We start from the raw sequence: 11,740 nt of genomic DNA, 5'->3' as shown, positions 1-11,740 counted from the left end.
GCATGCTTGCTGCAACAGAGCAAATTGAGTGGTAGTCACTCAAGCGTGCTGGAAGGTGCTCTGTTGGTGGTGGAGCCCTTCGAATTTAACCCTCGGTGTGCCCTTGGGGCCAATCTGCCCCCAAGTAGTTTTGACAACAGACACCTCCAAGCAGGGTAATGGAGTTGTCTGCAATGGACAGGGAGTCCAGGGCAGTTGGATGGTGCCCGTCAGGGCCCTCTATATCAAGCTGTGCTCCTTTGTCTCCGTCACTTCATGCTGGCCCTTCGGGGCAGTCATGTTTTAGTGTGGACAGACAACACAGCGGTGGTTGCCTACATCAACAGGCAAGGAGGTGTCCGATCGCACACACTATTTGAGCTAGTGTGTCGTCTGCTTCTCCCTTGCGACGGTTTGGTTATACTATTTTTATTTTTGCACATGGAATTGTTTTCTAATGGTAACATGCTTGTCTGAATATAATGTTGTCTATACACGTTTAGCTCTTCTTAATATCTCTTAACAGAAACATTTATTTATTACGCTGTTTACAATCATGTAAAGCATAAAGAATAAAACAGACACAAAGTCCTTTCCACGTCAGGCTGTATCGCTTGTAGTGGTGTTTTCTGTCTTAAAATGAAACACAAACCAAACCCACAATCGCTCCCACAATCCTCCCACAACAAATGATGAACTTCCAACAACGGCCTGGTTTCACAAAAAGCTCTGGGACGTGTCCACGTCTGGCATGACAATAAAGCCAGAGGAACCGAGGCATAAAGGTTTAATCATTCTTATAAGGCACTCTATTCAGGGGAAGAATTTATTCCTCAGTCACATGATCAGTACTAATTTTATTTTGTGTCCCTGTTTTTGAGCTTGGAAAATTATTTTCCCAGTAACTCCTAGCAACTAATTGAGTCTCAACAGTACACCTCTTGTGTGAAGAAATACTTAAAAATTAAGATGTTTTTCTGGGGGACCTCCTTCATTTGTTCTAATAAGGACCCTGGCATTAGGGAACAATCCCAGTGAGCTTCAGACTGCTACACTGGAATTCAGTCAGCATATAATATATATATCAGCAGATATAAGCAATCAATTTATTTTATCCTTTTAAAAACAAGCCAGAACTGTTCTTTGGTTTCTTTCAGTGAAACGGTAAGTACTGTAGGCTTAATTTTATATATGCTGTAACTGTTTCGAAAATTTCTACCAACTTATAGTGTTCAAACTAATTTGAAGGAATAATGTATCTTCTATATAACAGAAAGTGGAGAACAGTATTGTCAATTTAAACTAAATATTAACAGATTATATTTATTTTGATTATTTTCATCGCAAATATGAGGAAACATGTTCTATGACCATTCTGCTATATAGAAGTTGATGTGTGGGTGTGCTGGGGATGAGATATAGCGGGTTGCATTTTATCATGTGAAAAAGCCCCAACACAAAGCCTAATTTTTAGATGCTCAAACTATCTGTTGAGGTTTCATAAAAATAAAACATTCAAAGGTTGAGGTTAAATATTTGATCTGGCATGGATTGAACCAGAATTGTTCATTCAGAGTTAAATGATATTATAAAAGGCTGTATACAACTAGGAGTGATAGTTACCAAGTTGTGAAAAGTAGACATTTACATGTGGATATCAAATATTGTAAAAGTAAGCACTGATGGTCTGCATAATAAGAATGAATGTAGTGCATTCTCATGCCAGTAAATCAGGAGGAAACATTATTAATTAACTAATTAGGAGCTGATACACTGATCTCTATGTGTTAATCTATCTAGGTGATATTGTTTATGTATACATTCTACTATCATCTGCAAGAATAAACACTGTGCTGTTATTTCTTATCCTAAACTAATAAAGAGCTGATCTCTTAGATATGTTAATAAGCAGCCCGATGTAGTTTTTCATATCATTTTATTTAATTGTCCCTTAAACTGCAGTTAATATAATTAATATTGAATATTTTTTGTGTTTGAAGGTTTTGATGTTGACTGCAAGTTTCATGGATTGCTATTTGCTGAAGTAAAAAACAAGGATTACTGCAGTTGCCATTAAGTGCGGGACAAAAAACTTAATTTGTCAAATATGTTGAGTGGTAAGTTCAAGCTTTTTCTCCTAATAAAAAAACAAATTCACAATGCTTAATTCATATTAATAAATGCATAATTCAAATGTATAATTTATTATCATTATGAATACTAATTAATTAATTCATTCATTCATTGTATAAGTCTGCTTAGTTTTCCCTTGTTGTTCAAATGAGGTGCTTATTTTTCCTCATGGAATACTGGTAATATTCTGTTGCTTCTTGGTTTCATCACCACATTGTGAAACTGTTGTTTTGCCTCTAACTAAAGTTTCCTGTTTTCACCACATAGTTTTTCCAGTGCTTGCATTTCTGCTCTGCCTGTGTTCGGAGCGATCCTGGGCTGACATGGGAACAACACCACACTTAAAACAAATAATTGTTGGGAGATGTTACAATTATGTGACCATTGTAAATCCAAGTTCTAGGTAAAGTGACTTTACAAGACTTTGTAATTTGAAGAAAAACAAATTCTGAGATTCAAAAGATAGGCAGTATTGTTGTTCCCACAGCTGTGTCACGGGGCTCTGAACTTAAACAAGAAGAAAGCTTTCTTAGAATTTTGGCACGCGTCTTTAAAGACAAATTGTGAGAAACATCATGGCAAGACAAGGATTTTTTAAATCACACCCCTTAGGCATTGAAGAGGGCTGAGAGGGATTGTTCATTTATAAATATTTAATTTGTACTTCCTGTATATAGAAAGCATTCCTAACTGAGGCTTGAACTCTGTTTCAGCATGCGTAAGTAAGTACATGCTCTTTCCTTTTATGGCGTATAATGTGGATGATGCTTTGTTTGTGTGTATTCTGACCAGGCTCAACTGTGAAGGTATATGGAGAGATTTTCAGGATGCTGTTCTTAAGGAAGCTCCTTGCAGTGTCTATGTCGAGAACTACAACAGATTATTCAGGACAGCACATCAAACTTTGCCCTGTAATAAGGTGTGTTTAGATTATATGATTGAAATAAGTAGTGTTTCATACTAGTTAAACAGAATGGTTTTGTATATACATTGAACAACATGATTATGTGACATCCCCAGATCTTATTCCTGACTTCCATCAAGCCAAAAATAATTTTATGTCATCCCTCCTCTCCCATGAACATGGCCTTTGCAGCAGCTTGGCACCTTCCACCTTGAGGGGGGTTTCCTCATGGTCACGTCCTCTTGGTCAGGTCATCATTGTTCCCTTCTGTCAAACTCTAGGCCAAAGTAAATTTTAAATACCAAGAAGTAATCTAAAATTGGCTGCTGATTGGCATAACAAAATCTGTTTTAATGCCTGTACATTTCCTGTTTAATACAATGGAAGACAATATGTGGAGTTTTCCTGGAGTTACACTTGCAGAGTCAAATAATCCAGAGAAAGAGATTTATTACATATGATGTATTAGCTCCCAGTTGACTTAAACTGGTTCTTATCAAACCCCTGTTGTTCTGAGATTAACTGTAGCATAGTAACACATTAGGGCAGAAACCTTGTTGTCACAGACACACAAGAAAAGCGTACAGTTCTTCACACTGAATAAAAAGTAAATTAATGAATGAATACATACATACATACATAAATAAAACAAATGAAAACAGTGTGGTCTAGTAAAAAGGGAAATTCCCTTTAATCAGATGCTTTGTCCTGGGTATCATCATCAGTACAGGCTTACTTAGAACTGGTTTTGCTCATACATGAAAGTCCACAGCATTTCAGAATAGTTTAAATAATAGCATAACATATAATGAATCAGCTCTAGTTTAGATAATTTGAACATTGACAGCAATAACATTTTCCTATTATGGTTCCCTACAATCGAGACAATGACATACAGTACTGTGCAAAAGGTTTAGGCAGGTGTGAAAAAATGCTGTAAGTTAAGAATGCTTTCAAAAATAGAACTAACCACAGTCCTTCTGTGGATTTAGGCAGCCTCAGTTGCTTCTCTCTCTTCATGGAATCCCAGACAGACTCAATGATGTTGAGATCAGGGCTCTGTGGGGGCCATACCATCACTTCCAGGACTCCTTGTTCTTCTTTACACTGAAGATAGTTCTAAATGACTGTCGCTGTATGTTTGGGGTTATTGTCATGCTGCAGAATAAATTTGGGGCCAATCAGATGCCTCCATGATGGTATTGCATGATGGATAAGTATCTGCCTGTACTTCTCATCATTGAGGCGATCATTCATTCTGACCAAATCCCCAACTCCATTTGCAGAAATGCAGCCCCAAACTTGCAAGGAACCTCCACCATGCTTCACTGTTGCCTGCAGACACTCATTCGTGTACCGCTCTCCAGCCCTTCGGCCAACAAACTGCCTTCTGCTACAGCCAAATATTTCACATTTTGACTCATCAGTCCAGAGCACCTGCTGCCATTTTTCTGCACCCCAGTTCCTGTGTTTTTATACATAGTTGAGTCGCTTGGCCTTGTTGCCATGTCGGAGATATGGCTTTTTGTCCGCAAGTCTTCCATGAAGGCCACTTCTGACCAGACTTCTCCGAACAGTAGATGTGTGTAACAGGGTCCCACTGTTTTCTGCCAATTCTGAGCTGATGGCACTGCTGGACATTTTCTGATAGTGAAGGGAAGTAAGCATGATGTGTCTCATCTGCTGCAGTAAGTTTCCTTGGCTGACCACTGCGTCTACGGTCTTCAACGTTGCCCGTTTCTTTGTGGTTCTTCAAAAGAGCTTGGACAGCACATCTGGAAACCCCTGTTTGCCTTGAAATGTCTGCCTGGGAGAGACCTTGCTGATGCGGTATAACTACCTTGTGTCTTGTTGCTGTGCTCAGTCTTGCCATGGTGTCTGAGTTTTGACACTAAACTGTCTTCAGCAGCCTCACATTGTTTTATTCCTCCTACACAGCCGTTTCTTTTTCAGTTAATGATTGTGTTTCAACCTACATATTGAATTGATGATCATTAGCACCTGTTTGGTTTTATTGTTTAATCATACACTTGACTTTATGCCTACAAAAAAAGGGTGGTCACACCAAATATGGGTTTGATGGATGTAGATTTTTCTTCTGTTCACTCACTTTGCATTTAGTTAATTGATAAATATAATCTATTAACATGTCTATTTTTGAAAGCATTCTTACTTTACAGCATTTTTTCCACACCTGCCTTAACATTTTGTACAGTGCTGTATAATGTCACTTATATAAACGGGATCGTTGAGTATCCAAATGTTTGGTCAGCTTTGATTTTTGTTTTGTTTTTCAAATCAATAAAAAACCCAAAGCAACCTATGAAAACAATAATTTATATTAAACAATCTAAAGCCATCAATGAGCTGCTTAGAAAACACTGGTCCCCCACAGTGTAGAGTTTGTTCCTAACAGTACTGAGCACTGTTATGAACTATACCATGATATCTTGCAGCAAAGGAAGAGTGGGTGGAAAGTAATGAATGCTTAAATAGCAGGGTATTGCTAATAGGGGACTGCTCCCTAGCTGTGGGACTACTCTTCTAAGTTCATCCAACAGCTTGATTTATACAACCCTAACATGTTATGGTTAGAGTTAAATGGGGCTTTGTGTTTCTAGATTTGTTGTAATTTCCTTGTGTCATTGCAACTGAATGTTGACAAGGAGTGTGTGGTTTAGGTACAGTCATGCTTTTGAAAATGCTCTTGATATATATTATTTTCATGTATATCTACATTTAAATATTAAGTTATTGTTATCTGTATATATGAACATATACAGCTGTTTCAATACCATTAAGTGTGTGCATTTCTGTATTGTAGCTACTGTTCTGGAGTAAAACACGAGATATTGTTCACAGTTTCTCTGCAGTCACACATCACTTTATGACTTTGGAAGACACCCTCATTGGTTATATGTTTAATGATTTAATGTGGTGTGGACAAAGAAACCAAACAGGTAGGTTTCAGGTGTTATATAATAGATATATAATTGTGTTATGAAAAATAAAACCACAGGGAATTCAATAATTAATGTGGCTCTTGGTTTAGTGCACATTTGTTGTCCTGAGGACGCAAGACAAACAGCAAAAGCTGGTTCCCAAACTGACTGGCCCCAGTTTCTTGGGTGGGTTTTGGTGTTGTGTAGTGCAATATGTCTCCTCGCTTTCCCAGCTGAAGAACCAGCAGGGTTAGTTTCAGCCATAGGACAAGCCTGTCTCTCTGGAAGTACAATGTAAGGAATGGGGATTAAAGCATGTTCCTACAACACAATGTATAAAACCACAACTGTATAAGTCTTAAAGATGGGCCAATATTATATGTATTTAAATAAATCAGGACTAAAGATGAATGAGGTAATGTGCACCTGTTCTCTGTGTTTGTACAAAATTTGGATTCTGTCTTGTCATAAATAAATTGCACATACTCTTCATAGGGTTTGACTTTAACTCCTGTCCAGAGTGGTCATCTTGTGAACATCACCCAGTGGCTTCCCTATGGAAGAAAGCCTCAGAATATGTAAGCATACCAAGGCTATTATTGCTCATTTCTATTTACTAATTTCAGCTAATTAATGCTAATTTATTGGACACCCTTGTTGACAAACTGGCCATATTACTAATCTAAATAACTTGCCATTGGGCAATTTTCCCACAGTTTGCCCACATAGAAAAAAAAGATTATGTAACACTGAATATATAATAATAATAATAATAATAATAATAATAATAATAATAATAATAATAATAATAATATTTATTTATTGGCAGACGCCAGGGCGACTACAAAACAAAGTGCAAAAATACAGTACAGTTCAAAGCATAATGCAATTGACAAATTCCAATGTACACTTGTATAGGAAATATACAGTAAACGATACAGGTCCTAGATCCTAGATAGTTAAGTGCAGGCATCATTAAGAGCTAAGAGAATGGAGCCATAGGGGAAATCAAAATAAACAATACAAGTACTGGTAATGCAAGCAAGGGGTATATCAAAGCATTACATTGAATCAGTGGAATATTAGATCCAAACACAGGCCTAGACCAGCTCAAACCTTTCACTTTCCTGTGAATACAATTGCATACAATATAAAAATACCAGGGTAATTTAGATTTTAAGTTTATCTTTCCATGGAAAATGCTGGTGACACTGTCACTGGTGCTGACAGACAGAGCCTCCCACTGACTCACACACACTCTGCTTCCCACCCCTGGCAATCCCCCAAAACATCAAGATTCCTCCCCAAAGATTTCAATAACCAATTCTGTGGTTATTTTAATTTTTGAGGGAGGTCCTTGTCCGATTCATGGATGTTTCCTCTTAAATATATATTTTTTGCTTACTGCTTCTTCCATTGTTTTTGCACATTCCATTACAGACCGCATACACATAGCGGGTTTACTCTGTTAATGTTTTGTAAAAGTATATATTCTTCTGCATTATATTCCTCTGATAGGCACAGATTTTCAGTTACATTCTAAAGAAAGAAACAAGTCAGACAAGAAAGGGTCAGGACAATGACCAGCTGACTGTGTTGTAGTCCAGAATGAATCTCAAAAACAAACTTTTAATTTATCATTCAAGCTAAAAAAAGCTTCAGGTGCGAATTTAAATTAAGTGTAATGGGGCTGCCTATAAAATGCATTATTGGTAAAATTAGAAATCATCTATCCTTGTATAAAATGTCAACTTCTAAGTTGTTTCAGGTTTTCCTTAAATATTTGCATACCAGTATGGTTGTTTATCCATTGATAACTACAAATCTGGATCTATACATACATTTTAAAAATGTATAGACAAAAAAAAGAGATAGTAGTATTTTCAGATTACCTGTTACCTTTTATTGTCTTTAAATGCACATTTCATCCAATGCAATGAATCAGAGAACTGGTCTCTGAAAAGGAAGATGAGTTTATTTGAAGCTTCAAAGATGCCTCAGTATAATGTTTCTCTTATTGCTTAGTTTGCTGATTCAGCCTGTGGCAATATAACAGTGATTCTGAATGGATCGATCAACAAAGCTTTCAATAAGGAAAGGTAAAGTTATATTTCATTAAAGTGCAATTATAATACAGACTCCTTGGGCCGGATTAAATCAAAACTTTGACCCACCCGCTAATAGAAAACTACAGATCTGTACTCAGTTGCAGCTTCATTTTTAGTAAGATGACACTTTCTTCTAATCATAAATTTAACCGCTATGGCATACAGGTTTGCAGTTTTCTATTAGCTGCTGTGTCAAAGTTTTGATTTAATCCAGCCCCTTTTTCCTGAATATTCTAAATTATTTCAAACTGTTTCAGATGTATTCCAGAGTTTATTATATTTTGGGAACACTTAAAATTATGGTACAGAATTATAGAGTTATTTAACACTGCAGTTTCTAGTAGGTTTGGTGCATACCTATATACAAATTGTCTTTAATGTTGTTATACAGTTATTCTTTCCTGACACCTAACTCAATTTTTTTTATTGTTTTTTTGTTTCTTGTTGATGCTCAAGCATGTTTGGAAGTGTTGAGGTCAATAGCCTTGATCCAAAGAAAATCAACTATGTCAATATTATGGTGATTGGCAACTTGGAGGGACCATTCAGGTACTTATATTTTGTAGAGGAATGATGCATAAAGGTACAACAGAATATAGATAAGAGAATGTAAAATATAGTATTACATTATAACAACTTTAAAATCCTCAGTTGAACTCAATGCATTTTATTTGTATATTGTTTGCACATAATGTTTAACACAATTTCCATTTTCTATTGAGCTTTTCTATTTTATCTGGAGTTTAATGATTGTCCATTCCACTTCTTTATTCACTTTATACAGTGTCTTTCTATTGTGTAAATCTACTATAGAAATACTAACTGGAAAACACAGAATGAATTCATGCATTATATGTATAAAATGGGTTAGTATTCTTTATTTGCTGACATACATCCTAACTCATGGTATTATTAGAGTATAACACACAGGCAAAAATACATTCTAGCAATTCATATGTATTACCAATAGCTATTGTTGCACTGTAAGTGTCATGAAAAAAATGTGCATGTTATGGCTTTTTCTTCTTCCTAGAGAGTCCTGTACCAGTGGTTCCATAGTAGATTTGATAAAGATATTACAGAACAGGGGTTTTCGATGGACTTGCACCGACAATGATCTGTAAGTGGCACTTTTACATCACATTTATTTTATGCTAATGCTGTGCATTTGATCTGTAGAACATAGATCGCTTATATTTTTTGTTTGCCTTACAATGCATTCCCTGAGCAAGGACTGCTATTATGAAACTGGTATATTCAACCCAATTCCTTCTTTTCGCTTTGTTGAAGCAACTGATTAATGGTTTATTTTTTTCTTCAACAGTTCTCTGGTGATATTACAGTGTGTTCAAGATCCAAGCCACCCACTCTGCAAACTCTACGGATATAGCCTACTGCAAAAAGGGAAACATGTCCTAAAATGTGATGATATAAATGGAATATCAGACTGCAAACTGAAGTTGAAGGGGTGACAATGTACAAATGGAGAAACAGTCAGAAGTCAGAGAGATGGATCTCATTGGCGACACTTCCTATTAGAAGCAGTTGAGTTGTACATTTCTGTTAAAGACAGGTATATCTAATGTTCTCTTATTAAAGTGCTGTATATGCATTTGAAGCTACCATAATTAAGCAAAAAAGGCTGTAATTCCATTACATATTCCTTATTGTGCATGGTTTATAATAATTTACTTTTGTGTTTGACTGCATATTTATTCTGCTAATCTCTCTGTAATAGAATATCACTGTAAAACAGCACAACACTATACTACAACACAATGTATAAAGCAAAAACAGTATAAGTTTTGAAGATGGGCCAATATAATATGTATTTAAATAAATCAGGACTAAAGATGAATGAGGTAATGTGCATCTGTTCTCTGTGTTTGTACAAAATTAGGAATCTGTCTTGTCATAAATAAATTGCACATACTCTTCATAGGGTTTGACTTTAACTCCAGTCCAGTGTGGTCATCTTGTGAACATCACCCAGTGGCTTCCCTATGGAAGAAAGCCTCAGAATATGTAATCATACCAATTCAATTATTGCTCATTTTATTTAAAAGTTTTAGATTATTATTGCAAATTTCTTAGACACCTATATGGATAAACTGGCCAGATTACTAATCTAAAATATCTGCCTTAGACTGGGCTATTTTCTCACAGTTTGCCCACATAGAACAAAATGTTTATGTACTTCTACATATATTAGATCCAAACACAGGCCTAGACAAGTTCAAACCTTTCACTTTCCTGTGCATACAATTACATACAATATAAAAATACCAGGGTAATTTAGAATTTAAGTCTATCTTTCCATGGAAAATGCTGGTGACACTGTCACTGGTGCTGACAGACAGAGCCTCCCACTGACTCACACACACTCTGCTTTCCCACCCCTGGCAATCCCAGAAAGCATTGCTGATCACATTTCATGGCACCTCTCACATTACAAGAGCATTGCAGATGTTGTGCCTGTGAAGGAGCCCTCCCAGCTGCTCGATGGGGAAGAGACAAATTTGTGGGAACACAAAGGAGTAGTGCAAATAAACAAGTTTATTTAAAAACAGGGCAGTGTTCAAGCAGGATACCAAAAATCACAGTCGGCAAAAATAAGTCCAAACAAACTATACAAAACAAAAAGAATAAAATAAACTCAGGACTCTCTCTAACTAAAAGCTAATGTAACATCAAAATACCATACATACTTCAGTCTTAACAGAAACCAGGGTAGTATGTACAGGGCGAAGTCTCTCTACTGAAGCATCCTCCTCCCAGTTTAAACCAACAAAGAAAACTATTAAGTAAAATTAACAATAAAATTAAGTCAACCTAAACCCACAATTTAACTTCGTGTTTTCCATAAAATTCCCCAAACAATAAAAAGTATTCCAATAACCCAGATTCCACTGTTCATCAATATACTCTCCCCATAGATAAACTTGCCCTTACTGACCTTCATCTTGCTGTCCGGTGATCGGCAGGTGTTTTTCCATACCAGCCGGGTCAGAGAATGGGAGAAGAGGGAGGTAGTGTGTCATGTAATGTCAATGTAAGATCAATTAACAGAATGGTTATAACAATAGCTATAATAGTAGTTATAACCTCAGTCTAGTTCATGTATTCAGCTCTAGCTTAACCTAATCATATTGGTGTTTAGTCCTTTTATCAATTGTTTTATTTTTCTTGTTTTTACTACCTTTGTACAGTGTCCTTGGGTTTTTTAATCCATGAATAATAAATAAATACATCAATAAATAAATAGGCAATCTATTGTCTTTGTTACAATGCAAAACTAATTAATTCAATCCTGAATTGTAATTACAGGTGTTTGAGCTAAGTTACTATACTGTTGCTATAGATGATATTCCTTCTGTAATACATTTAAATTAAGCCTCTGACTAGCATTGGTTTTCATGAAAAAAGAAATATGTTACCAGCATGATAAATATACAGATTCGTTAACAAATACATGCAAGGGGAATTAATACAAGCCACTACAAACTAAGAGACAGCACTTTACAGGCAAGCCACACTCCTGGCAAGAAAGTAATGAAGCACTGTTATAATGCAACACACAACCTATTTCCTTAGAAACCTTTGATTTCCTCCCTGGTTGCATAGCTTGGAAGCTTTTATCCTTGAATTGCCCCCTTTCTATTCCCACGTCTCCC

General features: G+C 36.2%; 1 protein-coding gene across 1 annotated transcript; it reads left to right on the top strand.

Moving 5' to 3' along the window:
- The first annotated feature begins 1,006 nt into the window (after positions 1-1,006).
- Positions 1,007-11,267, top strand: LOC136767004 (ADP-ribosyl cyclase/cyclic ADP-ribose hydrolase 1). The gene is made up of 10 exons (XM_066720973.1): positions 1,007-1,143; positions 1,980-2,096; positions 2,380-2,515; positions 2,905-3,031; positions 5,841-5,976; positions 6,454-6,536; positions 7,984-8,057; positions 8,523-8,615; positions 9,100-9,186; positions 9,391-11,267. The coding sequence occupies exons 2-10, from the start codon at positions 2,087-2,089 to the stop codon at positions 9,536-9,538; spliced, it is 894 nt and encodes a 297-aa protein (XP_066577070.1). The 5' UTR covers positions 1,007-1,143; positions 1,980-2,086; the 3' UTR covers positions 9,539-11,267.
- The last annotated feature ends 473 nt before the right edge of the window (positions 11,268-11,740 follow it).

Source organism: Amia ocellicauda, chromosome 13 (genome assembly GCF_036373705.1).
Source record: "Amia ocellicauda isolate fAmiCal2 chromosome 13, fAmiCal2.hap1, whole genome shotgun sequence".
Classification (NCBI taxonomy): domain Eukaryota; kingdom Metazoa; phylum Chordata; class Actinopteri; order Amiiformes; family Amiidae; genus Amia; species Amia ocellicauda.
Note: the sequence above shows the minus strand (reverse complement) of the source record. Positions and strands in the feature narration are given on the sequence as shown.